This window comes from Podarcis vaucheri, assembly GCF_965113315.1.
Source record: "Podarcis vaucheri genome assembly, chromosome: 7".
NCBI classification, from domain to species: Eukaryota; Metazoa; Chordata; class Lepidosauria; order Squamata; family Lacertidae; genus Podarcis; species Podarcis vaucheri.
In genome coordinates this window covers 83,063,599-83,087,372 of record NC_138765.1, presented here as the reverse complement: position 1 = coordinate 83,087,372, position 23,774 = coordinate 83,063,599, and the positions used below count along the sequence as shown (strand labels likewise).

General features: G+C 48.4%; 2 protein-coding genes across 7 annotated transcripts; one reads left to right on the top strand and one right to left on the bottom strand.

Annotated features, from left to right (window-relative positions):
* Positions 1-283: 283 nt before the first annotated feature.
* SVBP (small vasohibin binding protein) lies at positions 284-2,114 on the top strand. The gene is made up of 2 exons (XM_082230727.1): positions 284-471; positions 1,809-2,114. The coding sequence occupies exons 1-2, from the start codon at positions 310-312 to the stop codon at positions 1,893-1,895; spliced, it is 249 nt and encodes an 82-aa protein (XP_082086853.1). The 5' UTR covers positions 284-309; the 3' UTR covers positions 1,896-2,114.
* Positions 2,115-3,621: 1,507 nt separating this feature from the next.
* TMEM269 (transmembrane protein 269) lies at positions 3,622-23,049 on the bottom strand. Of its 6 annotated transcripts, XM_082230535.1 has the most exons (8): positions 22,834-22,930; positions 19,133-19,193; positions 12,417-12,481; positions 9,934-10,081; positions 8,863-8,960; positions 6,789-6,932; positions 5,489-5,689; positions 3,622-4,650 (listed from the first exon to the last, which is right to left on the bottom strand). In XM_082230535.1, exons 4-8 carry the CDS (start codon positions 9,981-9,983, stop codon positions 4,541-4,543), a joined length of 603 nt encoding a protein of 200 aa, XP_082086661.1. In that variant the 5' UTR covers positions 9,984-10,081; positions 12,417-12,481; positions 19,133-19,193; positions 22,834-22,930; the 3' UTR covers positions 3,622-4,540. The 6 variants fall into 6 exon arrangements, with proteins under 6 accessions (XP_082086661.1, XP_082086659.1, XP_082086660.1 ...); XM_082230533.1 differs by lacking the exon at positions 12,417-12,481 and having other exon boundaries at positions 22,834-23,049; XM_082230534.1 differs by lacking the exons at positions 12,417-12,481; positions 22,834-22,930 and adding an exon at positions 22,783-22,806.
* Between the last annotated feature and the right edge of the window lie 725 nt (positions 23,050-23,774).

Sequence of the window (23,774 nt, the reverse complement as noted above, 5' to 3'; positions counted from 1 at the left end):
TCTAAACGTGAGATATTTAAGAATGCTTTTATCCAAAGCGAGCCCGGAAGCGCCCGTTCCAAACTCATGGAATGTGTAACTCTTCCTATTCCTATCTCTGATATCACCGCAGCACCCGTCCTCGCGCATGCGTAGAGTCCTCAAGTATGAGCGCCGCATCATAGAGACGAGGAGTGGGTGGGTAGAGAGGCTACCTCCCCAATCCCGTGCGAAGGTGCGCTTCTTGCCCCGCCCCCACTACGCTCCGCCCCCGACGCATGCGCCGTCCCTACCTCGGCCGCCATCTTCATTCGCGGGAGGAGGAAGAAAATGGAGCCCGGCGGGGCCCGCCGCGAGAAACTGCCGCCGCCTCCCATCCCGCAGCCGCAGCAGGGGACGCCTCCCAAGGGCAAGGACGGTCCCAGCAGCCGCCTGGAGAAGGCCAAGCAGCGCGCGGCCCAGCAGGAGCTCAAGCAACGGCAACGGGCCGAGGTGGGCGGGGCCATGCTAATTGGGGCCGGCCGGTCTTCTCGGGCTTGCGCTGCTCTCGCGAGACATGAGTGACGGGGAGGGGAGGGGGCGCCTTCTTGAAGGCAAGATAGGGGTGTGGCTGTGCTAATAAGGTGCGTACGGTGTTATCGGGTCAGCGCTGCTCTCGCGAGACGTGGCAGGGAGCAGACTGGCGGAAATTCCGCCTGGTCGGCATCATTGAAGGGCGGCAGTTGACCCGGGGAACTCCCTGCCACTATTACTGTTTCAGGTAGGTAGCCGTGTTGGTCTGACGCAGTCGAAATAATTAAATAAAAATAAAATTGTTCAGTTAGTTAGAGACCAATTAAAAGACCAACTATTATTATTGTTGTTGTTAATGATGATTATTATCGGCTTGTATGGGGCTTTAGGGGAGGGGCAGGGTGGATTTGATTTAAATCAAATCGATTTAAATCACTAGTCAGTAAGACTTTATATAATTTTTTTTTTTACAGAAAGACTTATTATTGCTGGTACAATCTTAATACAGTATTTACAATCAGATGAATATTTCATTTTTAGAATAAATTTTTAGAGCCGTTTTTACTGTTATATCAAAAATTACTGATTTGATTATACTATTAGATATGCATAGACAGATAATTATGAAATTATTGTGAGGTTTAATAAGTTAACCTTATATTTGGACAACTTTTCTGCTGTACTTTATTGGAAGGAGAAAAAGAATCACTGCCTTAAAAACAATTTAAACAATGTATTTAACTGAAGCAATAACATTATAGCATATGTATCCATGTTTGTTAACTGATGTGGTTAAACTTTTTTTTTTAAAAAAAACAACTTAAAACAAATCCTTATTTCCTGATTAGCCTTTGGACTATAATGTAACCTAAAAAGAAAACAATCTTTAGAAAGATTTTTCCTCCAAAAGCATTTTATTTTAAAAATCCAATTTCAATCAAAAACATCTGATTTTTTTAAAATCATTGATTTTTATCCACTCTGTGGACATGTCGTGCTCCTTCTGGGGTACTTTGAGCATCTTTGGTCCCCGCTCTGCACTCAGCTCTCACTTGTGGCTTCTAGAAGCTGTCAACACGCAACGGCAGCCTCACCCTGGGAAACAGCTTTGGCCGGCTGCTCCTTCCCCCCACCCCTAAAGAAAGTTTGTGGACCCCTGAATTAAGCAGGAGTCTCTTGTGGCAGGGAGTTCAATAAGTAGCGAGGGCATTTGCGGTAGGAAGCTTGGCTGTGCTTTAAAATCGTTTGTATCTATTAATCTACTGCCCAGAGTCTTACGTATTTAAACCGTAGAGCTGTCCTTGTTGGGCCTGCAGATCTACGCCCTCAACAGGGTGATGACTGAGCTGGAGCAGCAGCAGTTTGACGCCTTCTGCAAGCAAATGCAGGCATCCAGCGACTGAGGACGGGAGCCGCGCTCCAGATGGGCCGCTCAGAAGACCAGCACTTTCCCACCCCTGGCTGCAGGCAGCGGCCAGGCAGAACTGAACACCCAGGAGCAGGGAGGAACAGCCAAGCTCTGCTTCCGATGACACATAGCTGACACTGCCTTACTGGAGCATTCCCCTGCCAAACCTTCCTTGAGTGGAGTTCTCCCTTGAAAACCTGTTTGTTTGTTTGTTTTTAAGAAAATCCTATTTATTACTTTGGTTTGAGAAATAAAGTTGTGTTTTTTCAAAAAAAAAAAACAAATAAATGCTTCGCTCTCTCTGTGATAGCATATTTCAGCCTTCACCAAGCTGATGTCTTCTGGCTGCTTTTGACTGCAAATCCCAGCACAATTCGTAAGATGTTGGGGCTGATGGGAGGTGGAGTCCACAGCAGCTGTAGGTTACGGTACATAGCAAACATAGTGTGTTAAGGCTTTCAGAAGAGTCATGTGGTCTCAATAGAAGCAGCAGCCTTCCATTGCCAATAACCACAGCCTTACAGTATGACATAAGGAGAGCCCTGCTGGATCAGGCCAGTTGCTCTGGTCCAGCACCCCATTCTTGCAGTGACCACCAAGATGCTTGCAGGAAGTCCGCAAGCAGGACTCTTCATTAGGAAGAATCCAGAGCAGGTGGAACTTCCAATAAGCAAAGTGGGGCATTATGTCATTCTTATCCCTGCTCGCTCCAGGATTACCTGGGGAGCCTGGCCAGTCTTTTGTAATGATAAATACTTACCGTATTTTTCACTCCATAAGACACTTTTTTCTTCCTAAAAAGTAAGGGGAAATGTCTGTGCATCTTAGGGAGCGAATGCGTAGTCCCTGGAGCTGAATTGCCCAGGGGCGAAAAGCAGATTGTGCTCTTTTTCTTTTTTTTTTGAAAGAGGGAAGTGGGTGTTGAAACAAAGCCGCTGATCGGCAAGCGATTGGGAGCGAGATAAGGGACGCTAGCAATAAACGAGGCTGGAGCGGAGGGGTCAAATCGCATATCATGTCTGTGGCCACAGCAAGAACCTCAAAAATCATATACCCACAATCAGAATATTTTTTTTCTTGTTTTCCTCTAAAAACTAGGTGTGGCTTATGGAGCGAAAAATACGGTACGTAGCTGAAAATCTTCCAGCCATCCTGCTCCTTTAGTTCTTCCTCCACCCCATCCAGGGCTGCTGACCAATCCCGTCATTCTTTTTTGAACATCCTTTGTACCACTCAAATTACCCGTGCTCTGAATGCTGCTGTTACGAATTGTCGCACGCATTCTGGCTTTCCCTTTTTATCTGTCTATTCAGACCAGCTCCAGAGACAGATTGTTAAATCCATACGAGATCTTTTGGTACCGAGGGCCTTCTTGGTAGTGGCACCCACCTTGTAGAACGCTCTCCCATCAGATGTCAAGGAAATAAACAACTATCTGGCTTTTAGAACACATCTGAAAGCAGCCCTGTTTAGGTAAAGTTTTTAATGTTTGATATTTTATCGTCTTTTTAATATTCTGTTGGGAGCCACCCAGAATAATTATCATCATTGGTTCCAGGAGCAAGCTAGTTTCATTTTTCCCACTTGATGTAACTGGTGCCTCTTCTCTGGGAGACTACTCCATATGGGGGTCTCTCCCCACCCCAAACCTTCCATTCCCCTTGCAGCTCCACCCCACCGCAAAAGAAACCCCTTTTCACACAATGCCAGATAGCAAAAACTGTGTTTTTAAAAGTTTATTTTTTAAAAAAATGCCAAAACAAAAGAACTTGTTTCAAATGTACATTTCCAGTAACACAAATCATCTCCCTTTCCATTATTATCCCCTGGGGGATGGGGGCAGGAAATAAGTTTTCCAAATATTTCAGTAATATAATCAATAAAACAAAAACATTGACGGTGCTCCCTGGCAGAAATATTTGATACACCCAATCTTAGAAAGGCAAATCTAGGATCCATACAGGTAATTTGATGGGTTCAATTTATTTTTGACCACCAAGCCTTTCAGGAAGTAAAGAGAGGTATCACCACCCCTTCCCCCATGGGCCAGCTTTCACCCCACAAGCAGTGACCCTGCGGTGTTTCACCACCCCTCTCAACTTAAGGTTTCAAATCCAGCTAGTTTGTACGCTGAAAACCCAGATGCTCTCTTTAAATAAGACTTTCTGGCGAGGCTGCAGGGACCTATCCTTGGATTAGTCGAAAAAGTTAGCTGGTGACGAGATTTGGAGGCCAAGTTCTTTAAAAACCACCAGCGAGTAAAATTGTGGACTAAAAAAATAGAAATCTACAAAAGCTGGACTCATTGTAAATCTTTTTCTATATACATATGTAAAGACTCTGTATATCCGTATGTACACCAAAAGTGGGGCTTGGGAGTGTTAGCCAGATCACTCACTGTGTTCCCCAGACGCCCAGCCTTCGCAGGGCAGAAATCCCACCCCCACGGCAGAGATCTCGCAGTTGTTCTGTTCCTAATCAGGACAGTGGAAATGTTTCTAGGAAGGTTTTAAGCGATGTGTGGATATTAATGCTAGGTAGGCATTTAGGGTCCTGGAGGGGGTGGCCCCACTGGGCAATTGCCCCACAGCAAGGTGCAAAAGCCGCTGTCCGTCCACGCATGACACCACGCAAGCAAGGTTAGACTCTGTGGCTCCACAGAGCAGTTGGGAAGAAGATATACGATGACGACCAAAGCAGGTAGTAGAGCGAGGCGAAGTAGGTGGCAGAGAACATCACCATCAAGATCCCTGCAATGCCAGAGAGAGAGAGAGATTTCAGAATTGTAAAGTTGGAAGGGACTTCCAGGGCTCATCTAGCCTAACCCCAAGCAACGAAAGATTTTCAGCGTGAAATTCTGTTTCCGCAAAAACAAAAAATGCATGTTTGCTTTTAAAATTTCATTTATTCTGATACAGTTTTTTTAGACTATTTGCCGCCAACGGTTCCCCACCAGGACTTTCGACAATAAGCATGTAGACTGAAGCCATACATGATTTAAAATAACCAAAGAAACACCAGTTTGTCCACGATCGTTGGACAAAGGCTTTCCAGGCTACCAGCATGCAAGTTAATCTAGAAGCAGGGAAAAATCATTTCTACAGTCAAACCTCTGTTCCTGAACGGCTCCGTTTTGAATCGTTTCGCCTCAAAAACCCAGAAGTAAATGATCTGGTTTTTGAATGTTTTTCGGAAGCCGAACGTCTGACACGGCTTCCGTTTGAGTGCGGGAAGCTCTTGCAACCAATCGGAAGTCACGCCTTGGTTGTCAAACATTTTGGAAGCCAAAGGGGCTTCCGGAACGGATTTTGTTCGACAACCGATGTTTGACTGCATAAGGATTGCAGGTTCTCCATAATTTTCAGGCTGAACTGACTCATGGAATTGCAGAATTGTAGAGTCATCCAGCCCAAAACCCTGCAATGCAGGAACCAAGGTAACATTTTGCTGTGGCCTGATGACAATGTTTCTGCACGAACCCATCTTAGAAAGGTTTATTATCTTTAGACAGATGGATAGCGAGAGAGAGAGATTACAGCATGAGGGTATCATTATTTGAGCTGAAGGGGCCCGCTGCTCTGCACTCACCTCCTGCGAAGACGGCCTTCTTCCAAGGCTGAGATTCCAGCACCTTGTCGTGAGGGTAGAAGCCCTGGTCCACCATGAAGAGGATCATCACCATGGCGATGATACGCATCACCAGCAGGTTGCCTCCTGTCAGGAGGTAGGTGGCGGCCAGGACAGATGCTCCGTACGGGCAGGGCAGCCCCCGGTACATGAACGGCATCCCTAGGGAGACGAGAGGAAAGGGAGGTGGTGAGTTGACTCGGAGCGAACTGTTCGTGTGGATGCGCCAAAGCAGAAACATGAAACTAATGTGCAGAGGACAAAAATCAAGATTGGTTACAATACCACCAATTGAACGACATCTTTAAGGTAGATAAAAAAATTGGTTTTGTGACGGAACTATCAGAATTAAGAGAAAGGTCTATTAAAAAAGAAAGACAAATTACTTTCCAGAATGTACAGGCTATTATTGTTAGACGGGAAATAAAAGAAGAAGTAAAATCGGTTATGGTGCAGTGGGCAAAAGACTTTGGATATAACCAGTGCCAGATTTACATATAAGCTTAACAAATTATAGCTTAGGGCCCCACTCTCTTGGGAGTCCCCCAAAAAACTAAAGGAAAAAAAATATGGATGTACATATCCAAAATATAAGATAAAAACCAAATAAAATGGCTTTAGATACCTATTAGGTCCATAAATTACCATATAGCATATATTCAACACAAAAACAGTGAAAATTTGTTGTTGACAAAGGACAGCTGGAGTCCCATTACCTTCAGTAGCTTAGAGCCTCATCAAACCCTGGATACAGATGGCGGAATGGGAAAATTTATGGAGAAGGGAACTGAAATTTACGGCTTGTTTTACTGTAAAAGAAAACTTTATGAAGATGCTATTTGGATGGTAGATCACTCCTAGCAAATTGGCCAAAATGTACAAAACCAACTCAAATTTATGCTGGAGGTGTAGAGAGTTAAGAGGGAACAATGTACCACATGTGGTGGGGTTGCAAAAAAATAAAGAGCTTTTGGGAACTTATATATAATGAATTAAAAAAACTGTTTCAAATGAAGTTTATCAAAAAGCCCGAAGCCTTCCTCTTAGGTATTATGGCACCAGACATTCCTAGAGAGAAAATGAATATATATTTTTTGTACGCAACAACAGCGAGGATGCTGATTGCCAAGGGGGGAAAAGAATATAAAATCCCATCAAAAGAGGAGTGGCAATTTAAACTACTTGAATATGTGAAACTAGCGAATATGACCCTGCAGCCAAACTTAACGGGGCTGTGTTATTGCCACAGCTGTGGACTCACCGCTAGAGAAGAAACACAGGCGCGTGAACACAGCCAAGACGTACACGATCACCAGAAGGCCGTCAAGGATCCCGTGGGCTTGCAGGAGAAGGGCGGTGGCCAGCCCAAATGAAGTGAAATCAGCAAAATCGTCCAGCTTGGCACCTACAGAATGTCAAAGACAGGTGCTAGTTAGCCATGGGCAGGAGACAAGATGGGCACTCTGTAGAGGCCGAAATACGTAGTGACGTTTCTCCATTATGGCCCCCTGGAGGGCATCAAACGCGAAGGTTTAATTTATTACGAGTGTTAAGTCATGGGTGAACATATCAGGCGACACAGCGATTCTTCAAACAGCTCTTGTTTACTCACAGGCCAGAACAGAACTGAACTGAAGGGTTCAGCCAGCCTGCTTATATAGAGCTCAACTACAAAGCAACAGTAACAACTTTCTGTAACTATCCAATCACTGAACATCACTTTCAATTCCTTATTTGCATATGCGGACCTGAGTGAAAACTATCTACAGTATCCCCCTGCTGGCCCGGGGTGAGAACTTCAGTACATAACAACGAGAGCCGGTGTGACATGGTGGTTAGGCTGCTGGATTAGGACCTGGGTGGACCAGGGTTCAAAATCCCCCATGCAGCCATAAATGTCACTGAGGGGCCAGTTCCTGTGCCTCAGACTAACCCACATCGCAAGGTTGTTGGGAGGATAAAATGGGGAGAGCTGTGTGCTCCATCTTGGGCTCACTGGAGGAGAAGCTGGGATGTAAATGTAATGAATAACAATAAAGAAATATTGGTGGCCCCACCACCTTCCAAAAAGAGTCCCAGGAAGGGGTACCAGAATAATTAAAAAATACAGTTATATATCTAGAAAATGCATAAAGACACCAGCCCAAAATAAAGAGCACAGTATCGGAAGGGGAAACCGATCGGGCCTGAAAGTGATGGCTGTCTCCCCACTTCGACAGAGGGCAGCGTATTTATTTCTTTAAGGAATTTGTGTTTTCCATTCTGTGCCTCAAAGCGGCTTACAGTAAATAATAATAATAATCCCTAAAACTCTAAAACATACAATATACAAGATTTAAAACAGAGCTTGAAACATCAGAAACGTACTTATTTCATAAAAGTTACATACCACTTGATTGTACAAACAAAGCGTAATCTCAAAGCACTTTGCAAGAAGAATAAAACGATGACACGATCAGTATAAAAAACCCCAAAAACCCAACAGTGTGAATGGTTCAAAAAATAATTGCAATAACTGATAAGCTAAAAGCCAGATTCAAAGACACCCCAGCTTTCTAAATGTCTAGGTAAAAGGTAAAGGTAAAGGGACCCCTGACCATTAGGTCCAGTCATGGCCAACTCTGGGGTTGCAGCGCTCATCTCGCTCTATAGGTCGAGGGAGCCGGCTTACAGCTTCCGGGTCAAGTGGCCAGTAGGACTCAGCCGCTTCTGGCGAACCAGAGCAGCACACGGAAACGCCGTTTACCTTCCCACCAGAGCGGTACCTATTTATCTACTTGCACTTTGAACTGCTGGGTAGGCAGGAGCAGGGACCGAGCAACGGGAGCTCATCCTGTCACGGGGATTCGAAACATTGACCTTCTGATCGGCAAGTCCTAGACTCTGTGGTTTAACCCACAGCGCCACCCGTGTCCCTAAATGTCTGGGTATGCTTGGCTAAACATAAATGTTTTAAGCCTGCCTGAGGTCAAGAGGAAGGGAGTTCCAAAGTAGAAGATGGATATCTTACGGAACGAGTGATGTGTGGCACCTGTAACAGTCCCAGTGGAGACATTCAAAAGCTTTCTGCAATGAGGCTTGTTTTGACCTGGCACCCAAAACTTAGCAGGGAGAGTGCCTGTCTCATTTATCGCTGGTGGAGAGCAGCCATTGCTAGTTTTTTCCTCCTTGGAAATTTTTTTCTATAATCCTCTTTTTGGCACATCTTGTGCGAGCAAATGCCATCCTGCCTAACTATCTGATCAGATGAGATCTTCCGGATGAGCGCTTGTGAGCTTGCTAAGCAACGCAGGTCCAAGGCCGGAGCGTGGAGGCTTTCGCAAGGAGGTACTTACCCAGCGCGGAACAAGCGTTCAGCTGCCTGGCAACGGCGCCGTCCGCAAGGTCAAGCAAAAATCCGATCAGGACCAGCCAGCATGCATAATTATATTGCCTGGTGGGGGAAGAGACGGGAGAGTCCTGTTACGCATTGCCACGGCTGCCCTGCTGAGCGGCCTCAATGTTCCCAAAGCCGCCAAGCGAGTGAAGGAGCGGTCAAGCGCATGAGGAGGGGATCAGGGCCTATCAAACTGTCTTCGACCATGGCCCTCCTCCTGCGCCGTGACACATGACCCTGTGTGGTTGAAGGCAGTCCCTCAAATGTCCCTATTTTCCAAGGGACAGTCCCGGATTGACAGAAACCATCCTGGTTTCTGATTTGATCCTGGAATGTCCCGCTTTTGCCTATTTAAATCGGGAAAATGTTAGAGGGTATGGAGTTATGCCCCTCCCTCCCAGCCCCTGAGCCAAGGAGATAACTAACTATAAAACCTTTAGAAGATATCTGAAGCCAGCCCTGTATAGGGAAGTTTTTAAATGTTCAATGCCTTGGGCTCTTGGATAGGAAAAGGAGCAGGGTTTTTTTTTTTTTTTTACAACAGAAGCCTCCCAGAGTGGCTGGGGCAACACAGTCAGATGGGTGGGCTATTGTTGTTGTTGTAGAATAGTTAAAGGAAAAGGTACCCCTGACCGTTAGGTCCAGTCGCAGACGACTCTGGGGTTGCGGCACTCATCTCACTTTACTGGCCGAGGGAGTCGGCGTTTGTCCGCAGACAGCTTCCGGGTCACGTGGCCAGTATGACTAAGCCGCTTCTGGCGAACCAGAGCAGCGCACGGAAACGCCGTTTACCTTCCCGCCAGAGTGGTACCTATTTATCTACTTGCACTTTGACGTGCTTTCGAACTGCTAGGTTGGCAGAAGCTGGGACCAAGCAACGGGAGCTCACCCCGTCGCGGGGATTCAAACTGCCAACCTTCTGATCGGCAAGCCCTAGGCTCTGTGGTTTAACCCACAGCGCCACCCGTAGAATAGACACCCCTAGTTTCACAGGAGAAATGTTGGAGGAAAAGCCCAGGGTCTGGCTTACCCATTCAGACTGCAAAGGACAGACGAGAGGCCCATCACCAGGTTGGCCATAGAGATGGAGTTGGCGACATTCTGGCGCAGGAACTCCAGAGCCTGCACCCGTCCGGCCTGATCGCTCAGAAACAGCTTCTTGGTGTGTTGGAATATACCTGGAAGGCGGCAGAGGAAGCAGTGAGTAAGAAAGGGGGAGATCCTGGGAGGGATGTCCCCTGTGTGCTGAGCATACATCCCCAAAGAGGGGCAGGCATTAAAATCAGGTGCATTAAAGTTCCATCCCATCTGCCCTCCGCCAATCCCTTAAGGGGAATGTTGGGAAGTGGCCAATGGGAGCTGAGTGGAGGGGTGACCAGGCAGATCACCACTCCAGAATTTATGCTTTTTGGGAAGAGAGAGCCAGACCTACTTGTGTGAGTGCCTGGAGGTGACTGGAGGATGGATGGCGGCTAACAGATTGAGGTTGAAACCTGACAAGACAGAAGTACTGTTTTGGGGGGACAGGGGGTGGGCGGGGGTGGAGAACTCCCTGGTCCTGAATGGGGTAACTGTGCCCCCTGAAGGACTAGGTGCGCAGCCTGGGAGTCATTTTGGACTCTCAGCTGTCCATGGAGGTGAAGGTCAATTCTGTGTCCAGGGCAGCTGTCTACCAGCTCCATCTGGTACGCAGGCTGAGACCCTACCTGCCCGCAGACTGTCTGGCCAGAGTGGTGCATGATCTGGTTATCTCCTGCTTGGACTACTGCAATGCACTCTATGCGGGGCTACCTTTGAAGGTGACTTGGAAAATACAACTAATCCAGAATGCAGCAGCTAGATTGGTGACTGGGAGCGGCCGCTGAGACCACATAAACCCACATTGGCTCTCAGTATGTTTCCAGGCATAATTCAAAGTGTTGGTGTTGACCTTTAAAGCCCTAAACGGCCTTGGTCCAGTATACCTGAAGGAGCGTCTCCACCCCCATCGTCCAGCCCGGACACTGAGGTCCATCTCCAAGGGCCTTCTGGCGGTTCCTCCCTGTGAGAAGTGAGGTTACAGGGAACCAGGCAGAGGGCCTTCTCCGCATAGCTGTCAACTTTTCCCTTTTCTTGTGAGGAATCCTATTTGGAATAAGGGAATTTCCCTTAAAAAAAGGAACAAGTTTGACAGCTATGCTTCTCGGTGGTGCTCCCGCCCTGTGGAACGCCCTCCTGTCAGATGTCAGGGAAATAAACAACTACCTGACATTTTAAAAGACATCTGAAGGCAGTCCTGTACTGGGAGGTTTTTAATGTTTGATGTTTTATTCTGTTTTATCTGTTGGGAGCGGCCCAGAGTGGCTGGGGAAACCCAGCTGAATGGACAGGTTATAAATATATCAACATCATCACCCTACAATTTGCAAAATTGCAAGAGAGAGATCGAGATCTACCTGGACTTTAAAGTTAATGCTTTGTTCTCAGTTTGAAAGGGAGATTTTCCGTAAGCCCCAAAAGGCAGCAGAAGGAGGAAAAGTCAACGGGTGTTTGGCTCCTGCCACTGTGCAGCCTCCAAAACACTGGCCCCATTTGGAGGGTGGTGGATGATCCCAGCAGCACCCCCTGGTGTTGGCTCCCATTAGTGCATGAGAAGAGTGCTGGATCAGGACAGTGGGTAAGTAAAATCTGAGCACCAGAGCCCTCTCCCCACATGCAGTTTGTCTAATATTTTTAAAGCCCTCTATGTTGGGCCAATCGTTGGTTCATGTGGGAAGGAGTTCCGTAGGTTAACATGCACTGTTAAGGCATGCTCAACCTCCCTCCATGCTTGCATCACCTCCATGCCACCCCTGTGAGATTGGGCATGCATTAAGTTGTGTTTTCCCCTCCATGATTTTGGGGTGGGGGAACCCATAAGTACAGCCTGCCAAGAACTTTGTACAGCTTTAGGGTATACCTCCCCTCCCTAACTGCTGGGCCAGGTGAGTCTTCAGCCTTAACCCTGGTTAGCAAACATCGTGCCAGTGAATCTTGCTTCCTGGGTGCATCTACTGCCTCCCAACCCAACCCAGGGAAGCCTTTAAAAGCCCGCAGTGGCAAGGTGCTTTGCAGAACTGCAAAACCATGCAGGCAAAATCTGGAAGTGGGATCCCCGCACCCCAAATGATACCAAGCTGGATTTATACCAAACACAGTAAGAGGCGTTTTAGGTTTTGCAGAAGATGAGGTATCAGCACAGAAGGAAGCGAACAGCAGCCCACATGCAAAGGTATAGCTCAGCCCCTCCCGTTAGCTTTTGTCTCCCAGCACTGTGACGATCCCAAAAGCATCTTGTGCTTAGTGATGCTTCTCTTCTCATTCTTCCCCCACCCAATTTTAAACATAAAGACCAGCCCCGCTCACAATTCATAAAAAACAACAACAGCAAACTAACAGCCCTACTCGCTAACACTAAAAATAGATTATAGTTTATCATAACCCCAAGGGGGAAAGGTCTACTCTTGAGAAAGTGTGAGAATGGACATGTCCTACTAGCATGTTTTGCACCCTGCCCTTGTTGCGTTTCCAAATCCCGGAAAGTTCGCGAGATTCTTCATCTGAAAGAAAACAGCAGATCAGAGCAACCCCGAAAAAAATAAATTTTAAAAAAATCACCCAGGAATGTGAAACCTGGGTTCACACACACACACACACACACACACACACACACACACACACAGGCACACACACAACTGCTTGAGCCCATCCCTCTGCCACCTCTAGGCACCCACCAAACCGCCATGATCAAAAAGCACCCATCAGAATCATGGAATGGTAGGGTTGGAAGGAAAAACAGTGGGCATCTAGTCCAACCCCTGAAAAGATGCCCCTCTCCGAACTCTATGTAAAGGTAAAGGGACTCCTGACCATTAGGTCCAGTCATGGCCGACTCTGGAGTTGCGGCGCTCGTCTCGCTTTATTGGCCGAGGGAGCCGGTGTACAGCTTCCACGTCATGTGGCCAGCATGACTAAGCCGCTTCTGGCGAACCAGAGCAGTGCACGGAAACGCCGTTTACCTTCCCGCCAGAGCGGTACCTATTTATCTACTTGCACTTTGATGTGCTTCCGAACTGCTAGGTTGGCAGGAGCAGGGACCGAGCAATGGGAGCTCACCCCGTCGCGGGGATTCAAACCGCCGACCTTCTGATTGGCAAGTCCTAGGCTCTGTGGTTTAACCCACAGCGCCACCCGCGTCCCAACTCCAAACTCTACCCAATGCAAAAAACCCAGAAATGTATTTTGCTCATTCAAGATATGAACTGATTGTTGGGGCAGCAATTGTGTGTGTGTGCTTAAGTTAACAACCACCTCATTCTTTCTCCCCTTCCTTTCTTCTAAAACCAACAGTTCAGACTCTTGAATAACAGTGATTGATCGGTATAGAGCCCGCCATCCAAAATGAGGGTGGTTTTTTAGTGACGGACTTTAGATCGAGCATACTCTTCCTCACTTGAGAGCACTACCCAGCAGTAACTAGATTGGTGCTCCCACCGAAGGGACTGATTTCTATACAGTGGTACTTTAGCTCTCAAATGCCTTGGTTCCCAAATGCCGAAAACCCGGAAGTAAGTGTTCCGGTTTACGAACGTTTTTGGAAAGCCAAACATCCGATGTGGCTGTCGGCTATTGTTTCTGGGGCTCCTGCACCAATCAGAAGCTGCGCCTTGGTTTTCAAACATTTCAGAAGTCAAACGGACTTCCGGAATAGATTAAGTTTGGCGCTTCTGTTTTTGCTATTTATTTTTTGAGGCTTTTTTGGTGCATTTGTTTTTGTGACTGTGTGGAACCCAGTTCAGCTACTGATTGATTGATTGACTGCGGAAATGGATAAAAAACCCCCATCCAAACAATGACTATCATCAGTGCAGGTAAGAAAAAAAATATTTTTCATTTTTATCATCTACAATACTGTCTTATTTCTTTTATAGTACAGTATATTGATTATTGCTTTCATTTTATGGATCCATGGTCTCGTTAGATGGTAAAATTCATGTTAAATGGCTGTTTTAGGGGTTGTTTTTAAAAGTCTGGAACGGATTAATCCATTTTGCATTACTTTCTATGGGAAAGCGTGCCTTGGTTTTGGAACACTTTGGTTTTGGAACGGACTTCCGGAACGGATTAAGTTTGAGAACCAAGGTACCACTGTGTTTACATCACACAGCTGAAAACATTTTCAAGCACACTTTCCTCACTTCAGAACTTGCAAGTACTTGCATTGTGAACTTGGAGAGAATTACTGAGTCCACCGCTCCAGCCAGGGACGGATAACAGCGACTGTTTTCACACCATCACTGGGAGAGAGTCGGTGTCCCCAAATATCTGTGCCTTGCCCCCAAACAATAAGGCAGGCCACAGGTATTTTACCTGAAACCAGAGGACTTTGTGCCTTCGCAGTTAAGAGATGTCAGTTCCACACAGAGATTTATCAGCTGCAGATAAAACTCAAAGGTTGGCAGGTTGAAGACATACCCATTTGCAATGTCCCCAGCCCCGGTTTCACTGGATAACAATGCAACAGGCAATTAATAAACCCTGTTTGTGTCATACCCGTAAGTCTGGATTCCCCCCATCTCTCCACAGACTTAATGCTGGCTGAACATTTTTGGCAAAAGGAACAGAAAGCTGCTCTTGAATTTGGGTGGAAAGCGGACCAGTGAGGGCCTTGGGGGGGGGACTTCGCTGCTTCTGGTAAAAAGGTAAAGGTACCCCTGCCCGTACGGGCAAGTCTTGCCAGACTCTAGGGTTGTGCGCTCATCTCACTCTATAGGCCAGGAGCCAGCGCTGTCCGCAGACACTTCCGGGTCACGTGGCCAGCATGACAAGCTGTATCTGGTGAGCCAGCGCAGCACACGGAACGCCGGTTACCTTCCCGCTATAAAGCGGTCCCTATTTATCTACTTGCAGCCGGGGGTGCTTTCGAACTGCTAGGTTGGCAGGCGCTGGGACCGAACGACGGGAGCGCACCCCGCCGCGGGGATTCGAACCGCCGACCATACGATCGGCAAGTCCTAGGCGTTGAGGTTTTACCCACAGCGCCACCCGCGTCCCTGCTGCTTCTGGTACTTGGCTGCAAATATGGAGCAGTCCTTGTAGGCAGTTCATGGGTGGCAGCGGATGCAGAAGGTGGCAGATACCAAAGGAGAGGGTGCTGGGAAGGACATCAGTGTTACAACATACCCGCTTCTCATAATGCCCATCCCATAATAGTTTGCAAGGGCTGGCCTGGTCTCTGTTGCATTTACAACCAGCTGGCTTTCCCAGGTATCGACTGGCAGAGCTTCAAGGTCTTGAGCAGGCATTGGTGCACTACAACTCCCATCATCCCTGACAACTGGCCAGGCAGATGGGATTTGTAGTCCAGCAACACCTGGGCTTTATGTAGAGGGTGCTACTGTGCAGTGCTCCGTAAATATAGAGTCCACACATTTTGAGGCAGGCAGGGGGACACTCCCAGACCTCCTTGCAGATGCTGCTGAGGACTGCACCGGAGACATTCTGCATTCCAAGCAGGTGATCTGCAACTGGGATACAGCCCTTTCCTTTCCCTCTGTTTGGGACTCAGGCCCTGGCTCAGTGGTAGAGCATCTGCTTCTCATGCAGAAGATCCCAGCTTCCGTTCCCCAGCAGCATCTCCAGCCTGAAACTGCCGGAGAGCCTTTTGCCAGTCAGTGTGTGGACAATACTAGCCTAGATGGGCCAAGGCTGTGACTCAGTCTAAGGTGGCATCATGCCACTTGTGAGTCTGACTCGGCCACTGGATGATCTGAAGACCAATCTCGAGATACGCAAGGCAAGTGGGGGAATCCTTTGGCATTGCCCAGATGGACAGAAGGACGTTTGTGTAGTTCATGGTCACAATTAGGGTTATCAGCAGCATCCCAAACCCTGCGATTTCAGGGCCCAAACCTGAGACCTAGGGACATCCCCGGGTGATATCACAGGAGAGAGGCATCCCCTGGAGACGGAGGTTAATTGGGACAGAGGAGGGCAGTGATGTCACAGGGGCAGGCCCGAGAGATGGAGGTTAATTGGGAGAGGACATGGGCAGATACAGATACAGACACACACACACACACACACCTGCCCAAATATCTATGCTATAATTTGTAGCCAGCTCCTGCTGGGCTGAAGCTTGCAGGCTACATAAACAGACTTCTTAATATAATATAAAAGCCTCTCTCACCCACCTGGAGATTTCAAGCCCTGAACCTGCCGCCTGGAGGGGGCTAGGCATCCCTGGAGGCTTCAGGTCAGACGTGGAGGTCTGGCAACGCTTAGTATCCATCCCTGTTTCCTCGCCATAAGATCCCTCCCCAAATTCCGTTGCCACCCCACCTCCCAAACATAGACAGCATCCTGCCTTCCTTTAAACCTTGCAGTCCAGTCTTCCCCAATGTCCTACTGTTTTGGACCACAGTTCAAATGCCCCCTTCCCCCAAATGCTTCACCATTCTGCTTATTTATAACTACAGTGGAGCAAACTCAAAAAAGCAAAAATCCACCCACATGCTATTATTATTATTATTATTATTCACACAACCTCAGGCAAACCGGATCACAGCAGGCGTGAATTCTGCCGGAGCTCTAGGATTTTTCTGAGCAACAAATATATAAGCGTAGCCAGTTTTCCTCGGCAAACTGGATCCCAACTCCTGCCATTTGAGGCAGGTTTCTGTACTTATACTATGCACAGGGGGCTGATGGCCGTTGAAGTAATGAAAGAGTCGTAGAAAATAATCATCATTAAGTCAGTTCCGATTTGTCGAAGCTCAGAAGAACGGGTTGTGCCTGGGATCAGAGAGCTCCGTGGAAAACCTCCAAGGACAGAGCGGAAGGGAGAGGAACCAGAGAGGAACGGTTGTTTCACAGATATCTGCAACCACTTGACCCTTCTGCCTTCTTGGGAATGTGGGAGACACCCAAAACGAATTGGCTGTAAATGGTATTCACAACAAACTGATGGCACCGGCCTTTGATACTGGCCTCTAAAGGGTGCTGATTTTTTGAGGACATATGGTGGATCCTCAGCCTGGGAGTCATAAATAGATTTATATTTATATTTAGTCAGCTGTGTCTGTTAATTTCAATGGGTCTGCTCTGAGTAGGGCTACCATTGGATATCCTAATATCCTGGAGATTTCACTTTCTCTCTCTTTTTTTAGTTTTTTATTTATACTTTTCAAATTTATACATTTCATTAGTTTTATAATCAATTTAACATTTCAAAATCTGACTTCCTTCCCCCTCTTTCTGCAATTCCTTAAATTTAGTTTTTAATACCTTCTGCATATCCAAATAATAATAATAAAATAATAATAATAATAATTTATTATTTATACCCCGCCGATCTGGCTAGGTTTCCCCAGCCACTCTGGGCGGCTTCCAACAGAATATTAAAATACAATAACCTATTAAACATTAAAAGCTTCCCTAAACAGGACTGCCTTTAGTTCATTTAACTTGCTCATTTAATTATATGCTGTAAATAAATACTCTTAGAAAACTGCAGGTCATTACAATAATCCTGCCAATGTTTTTATGTGTTTTATCTGTAAATATTCAATAAACCATTTCTATTCTTTTATAAAAAGTTTGCTATCTTGATTTCTTATTCTTCTGGTAACTTTTGCCATTTCTGCATATTCCATAAGTTTTTGTATCCATTCTTCCTTTACTGAGACTTCTGCTTCTTTCCACTTTGGGGCAAGTAGCATTCTTGCTGCTGTAGTAGTATACATAGATAAATTTCTATAAATTTAGGTAGTTCTGTCCCTAAAATTCCCAAAAGAAAAGCTTCTGGTATCATCTAGCCCAGAGTTTTCCAAACTGTGTGTTGTGACACATTAGTTAAAAGGTCAAGGACCCCTGGACGGTTAAGTCCAGTCAAAAGTGACTAAGGGTTTGCGGCGCTCATCTCACTTTCAAGCCAAGGGAGCCGGTGTTTGTGCACAGACAGCTTTCTGAGTCATGTGGCCAGCAGGACTAAACCGCTCCTGGTGCAACGGGACACCGTGACGGGAACCAGACCGCACGGAAACACCGTTTACCTTCCCACCACAGCGGTACCTATTTATCTACTTGCACCGGTGTGCTTTTGAATTGCTAGGTTGGCAGGAGATGGGACAGAGCAAGGGGAGCTCACCCCGTCGCAGGGATTAGAACAGCCAACCTTCCGATGGGCAAGCCCAAGAGGCTCAGTCATTTAGACCACAGCGCCACTAGTGTGTCAGCTGCAGTGTGTAGGTGTGTCGCACAAAGGCACCCCGCATTCCTCCCAGGGCTGGAAAGGGGTTAGTTTAACTTTGCTAGCAAAACCAAACTAGGTAACAGTAAAGGGACCCCTGACCGTTAGGTCCACTCATGACCGACTCTGGGGTTGTGGCGCTCATCTCGCTTTATTGGCCGAGGGAGCCGGCGTACAGCTTCCGGGTCATGTGGCCAGCATGACTAAGCCGCTTCTGGCGAACCAGAGCAGCACACAGAAACACCGTTTACCTTCCTGCCAGAGCGGTACCTATTTATCTACTTGCACTTTGACATGCTTTCGAACTGCTAGGTTGGCAAGAGCAGGGACCGAGCAATGGGAGCTCACCCCATCGCGGAGATTCGAACCGCCGACCTTCTGATCGGCAAGCCCTAGGCTCTGTGGTTTAACCCACAGCGCCACTAGCGTCCCTGCAAAGCTGAATTACTCTGTCGCAAAATGCTGCCTGGCTAAAAGGTGTGTCACCAACATGAAAAGTTTGGAGAGCTCTGATCTAGCCATAAAGGATCCCTTTACAGGGATTGAGCCTACAACCTTGGTGTTCTCAGCTCCATGCTCTAACCAACTGAGCTATCAAGATGCAACCCGAACGCTGAAATCAGCTGAGAACAGTTTGCAGGCTGCCTTCTGATACAGTGCGTGTGTTTCGTGTGTCGAGGCCAGGGTAAAGAGGTGCAGTCTTCAGCATAAGACCCAGTGCAACAAAGGGGTCAGAAGCGCCTCCGTGGGGAAGCATTCCTCAGCACAGGGGCTGCCAGAACAATTCAAATCAAGTCACAAGACTACGTTTTTTGAAATAACATTTGGAATTTTCCTTCCTCTCTGGTTCCCAAGCAGGGGGTGGGGGTGGGCAAGGATATTCCACCCATCAAAAACCATCCATGAGTAAGAAGCAGCCCAGGAAGAGTGAGCGGGAAACTGAGCTATATTTGAGACTCACCAGAAGGGGGCGACAGCATCCACATCTTTGCTGGATTTCAAGAGGACCCTGCACTCTGTAACTGGAGAGAAGAGAAAGGATGTTTAGAGATTTACAGGGAGTCACTAGCTAGGTTCTCAGGCAGTGGGAACACCATACACTTAAAATAGACCTCCCAGAAACTAATATACTACAGTCCGCATGATTCTTTTTGTTAAAGGTACTGGAGATTGTAACTCTGAAAAGGAAAAACTACAGGTGCCAAATTCCTTTTTGCAGAGGGTGCTGGGAGCTGTAGCTCTGCAGGGAATAAACTACAGTTCCCAGATTGGTTTTGTGTGTGTGGCTATAAACCTATGCAGCCTTAGATTTCAGATGACGAACTTCAGCCAAGCAACAAGCAGGGGGGGAATAAAATATCCAGGGAAGGTTTGTGTATATTATTAAACCATGAGTGAGATTCACCGCCCACAATTTGGAGAAGTTCAGAAAAAGGGCAACGCAGAATAATCACGGCTGTAACCAGGGAGGGGGAATCTAAAAAAGCTGGGCTTGAGTGTTGCAGGTCAATGATTAGTCCAATTCTAATCTACTCTGTTCTATGAATCGTAGAATTGGAAGGGAGCTTGTAGGTCATCTAGCTAAACCCTATAGGAGAGTCCACAACTTCCCGTGGGAGGTGGTTTCCCTATTGAACGGCTCTTACTGCCAGAAAGTTCTTCCTGTTTAGTCATAATCTCCTTCCTTGATGTTCCTTTTTAATGTTGAAAAGGAGTGTTTTTGATGTTCCTTTTTAACCAGGTCTTTGGTCGACCTGATGCGATACCCTTCTAAAATGTGGCTCTTTTGGGGGGGGGCGGGGGGTTGTTATTGGGTTATTGTTTTTATTTTGATTTTATATATTGTGATCTTTTCTGTGAACCGCCCCGAGACCTCCAGGTGAAGGGCGGTATGGAAAATTCAATAAACAAATAAAATAATAAATAAATTAAGGCTATTTTTCAGCTGGAACTAACAGGAACTCAGTTCACAAGGGGGTGTGCCACTGACATTCTAAGAGAACAAGGGAGGCATTCACGGAGAGTTCTGGCACCTCCTTTTCTAGAAAAATAGCCCTGTTTAAATCTATCGGTTTGGATTTATTCCTAATTGCCCGCATAATCCTGGCAGAATAGAAAATCCATTTAAAAGGCGTCCGCTGGGTCTCTGTTGGCAGGGCATTGCACCAGACTGGGTCAATGACACGAAAGGTTCAGTTTGCTGTTAGCTGGCTCCGTTAATCACAGTGGGTGTACTCTTGATTCGGATCCAGCCAGTAGCGTAGCGTGGGGGGTGCAGGGGGGGCCGGCCGCACCGGGCGCAACATCTGGGGCTTAGGGTTAGGGGGTGCAAATCCACAGGTTGCTTTGCCCCGGGTGCTGACAACCTACGCTACGCCACTGGATCCAGCCCAGGGTCTTAGACCCCGTCCTCGAGAAGGCAAAAGCATCTCTCAAACCCTTTATCAGACTGGTGTGTGTGTGTGTGTGCTTGAGAGATATGTTCCTCTTGAGAGAGAACAACACACACACTTTCTCAGGACCAAAGTCTTCTCAGCTGACGCGTGTGAAGTCACATGGCACTGGGACAGAGGCCATGGAGTGCAAGGAGATGGCAAGGAGCCAAGGCCATTCAGCACCCCCGCCAAATGCTTCCCGACCCAGTGACCCTCTCCCATACGCATATCGCGTTTCCGAAACCCCAGCTCATTTCATGGGGTGTGCCTCCGTCTGGAGGTTGCAGAGTGCAAACGTCTGTCCCAGAATGGAAGATCTAAAGGGAAGCGGCAGGTTCAGGAAATGTGGGCGGCAAAGGGAGGGACAAGCTGTTCTGAACTTCTTGTCCCAACATCCAAAGTCCTCCTGCAAGCAGCGCTGGCTTGTTTTCCGATTAGGAAAGAGGGTTGGCTTAAGCCGTTCCTCTTTTCTGCCCATCCCGGGAATGTAAGAACATAAGAAGAGCCTTTGTGGATCAGGCCAGTGGCTCATCCGATCCAGAATCCTGTTCCCACAGGGGCCAAGCAGATGCCCCCACGGGGAGTCAGCCAGGAGGATTCGAACACAAGACCAACTCTCCCCTCCTGCTGGAACTCCCCTCCCCTTTCCAGGAACTGGTATTCAGAAGCATTGCGACTTGGCAGCGTAGAGGCATCTTCTCCTTGTCTAATCCTCTTTTAAAGCCATCTGAGTTGGTGGCCATCACTGTTTCCTGTGGCAGGGAGTTCCGTAGTTTAACTATGCACTGCCTGAAGGACTTTCCTGAATCTTCCAACCCTAAGCCATTAGAAACTCTGCCCCCACCTAAGGGTGTCCTTCTCCTCAGCACCATCACCCTATCGCCATGGCAACGGGGGGAAACGCCACTAGCCACAATGGCCAGGCTCCTCCTACCTGTTTGTGGCCTCCGAATAATACCAAGTGGGGAGAGTTTTGCAAGTGGGGAGAGTTTTGCTCTCGCACTCAGCTCCTGCTTTTGGGTTTCCCAGAAGAGGCATCGGGGCTGGCTGCTGTGAGAGAAAGATGCAGGGCCCAGTTCTGGCCTGATCCTGCAGCCAGGCTCTTCTGATGTTTGTTAGTGGGCTTTTTAGAGAAAGACAGGCCTCTCTCCCAGCTCCCAATTTCATCTCAGGGTATCAAAGCACAGGAAAACCAAAGCAGCCCTATTTGATCAGCGTGAGCATCCTGCATCTTCACTGTTGTCCAATGGGAATCCCTCACCAGAAAGCAAGAGCCCACCCCCTCCATCCTCTCCCAGCACCTGACGCTGAAAGGTAGACTGCCTCTGCAGCTGGAGGCTTCAATTGGCGATCCCACCCAACCGCCCTTAACAAAAGGGGTTCTTCCGAGTTGCAGAGGGGTCCTGACCTCCGCAATAGAAGGAAGACCGCTTCTGAGCAGGTGCAAAGTGCCCTTTCTGACTCCCCCTTTCCTGATGGGGGGGCCCACAACATACTTCTTCACTCTCTCCCTCCTCCAGGAGATTTGGAGGCGCGTGGGCGGCGGCCTCTCACAGCGATGCCCAGCTAAGGTGGCGCGGATATCCCGCGGATATAGCACTCCTTAAGGGAGGGGTGCGGGCAGATGACTGCCGCTGCTGCTACTCTCCGGGGGCAGCCTCCGTCCCTCCCTCCCCCGTTGCATCCAGGGGGTGTGTATCACCACGTGCGCCAACCAGCAGGCCAGGACTGGAGCTACGACGCGTCTTTCCAAAAGCGCCCAGCGCTGTGCCCAGGGCGCACGGAGCCACGCGTCACCGCGCTTGCCTTGCGCCCATCCCCAGGAGACGATTCCCGGCGGAATTTATGCAAGGGCCGTAGCTCAGGGGCAGAGCTTCTGCCTTGCTTGCCGAAGGTCCCGGGTTCAACCCCCCGCTGCCATCTCCAGACGGGAGGGACAGATTCCTGCCTGAAATCCTGGACAGCTACTGCCGGCCAGTGTAGAGTCTGTGCAGACAATATTGAGCTAGCTGGACAAGGGTCTGACAGCTATTCTGTGTGTTCTCCTCTCGGACGCACACAGAATCCTAGTCGAGTTGGAAGGGACCCAAGGGTCATCTAGTCCAACCCCCAGCCACGAAGGAATCAAAGTGGGGCTGGAACGCACGAGCCGGAGATTAAGCGTCTCCTGCTTTACCGACTGAGCTTCTGAGTAAAGGGGTCGAAGCTCCGGCGCGCACTCACTCACCAACTCGAATCCGGGGCGACGCCGCTTTCACCCTCTCCGAGAGCTGCTGATGCGCTCCAACGCTGCGGCTGCTGCTTATATGTTGCGCATCTCTCCCCTCCTCCCCCCCCTTCCAGATCCAGAAAAATTCCACAGGAAGGGGCGTGGCTAGGGTAGGCACCCTTTCACATACACCCCTCGTCTGTCTCCCTCGTCTCTGGACTGCACCCCGAGAGGTCCGTGCCCGCGGCACCACGCGCCCCTCCGGCCTCCGGACGCCTTGCAAGCGGAGACGGAGGGAGACGCGGGGGGAAGGAAGGATTAAAGCAAGATCCCTTGCCAAAGTGCCCTGATCCACTTCCTTCATTTGCATATTATGCAGATGATGAGTTGTTGATGCTGTTAATCACGTGGAACACGCACACCCCTTTCGTAAGCGCTGCAGCTTGGAAAGGAAAAGGCGAGATGCGTTTGGTTGGTTGGTTGTTCCACGGGCGTGGAAGCCCCCAAAGGACTGTAAGGAACACGGAGCCGGTTCCATGCTGGTCAGGAGCCGGATGACACCGGCCCAGCCCTGCGCGCCTTCCCGGGAGTAAAGCTCTCCGCACCACCCACCCCCGCCCTGTGCGCTCCTCCCGGCGCGCGTAATCTCCAGAGCGGTGCCCATCAGATGGTGGCAACTGGGAGCTATGGGAGCCGTAGTCCGCCTGGCTGACGAAGGCACGGTCGACTTATTTGGCTCTCCCCTCCCCCCCCCAGCCCAACTGCGTTGCCGCTTAAAAAAAAAAATCTGGGCAAAGAAGTCCCTGACAATAATTCCCGGTTCTGCTGGTTGCCTCCGGCTTTATTACCATGCAGAGCAGATTCATCCAAATGACCAGATCTAAGTTAGCTTCCATTCCTGGATCGCAGGGGGTTAGACTAGATAACTTCGGAGGACCCTTGCAACGCTACAGTGCAAT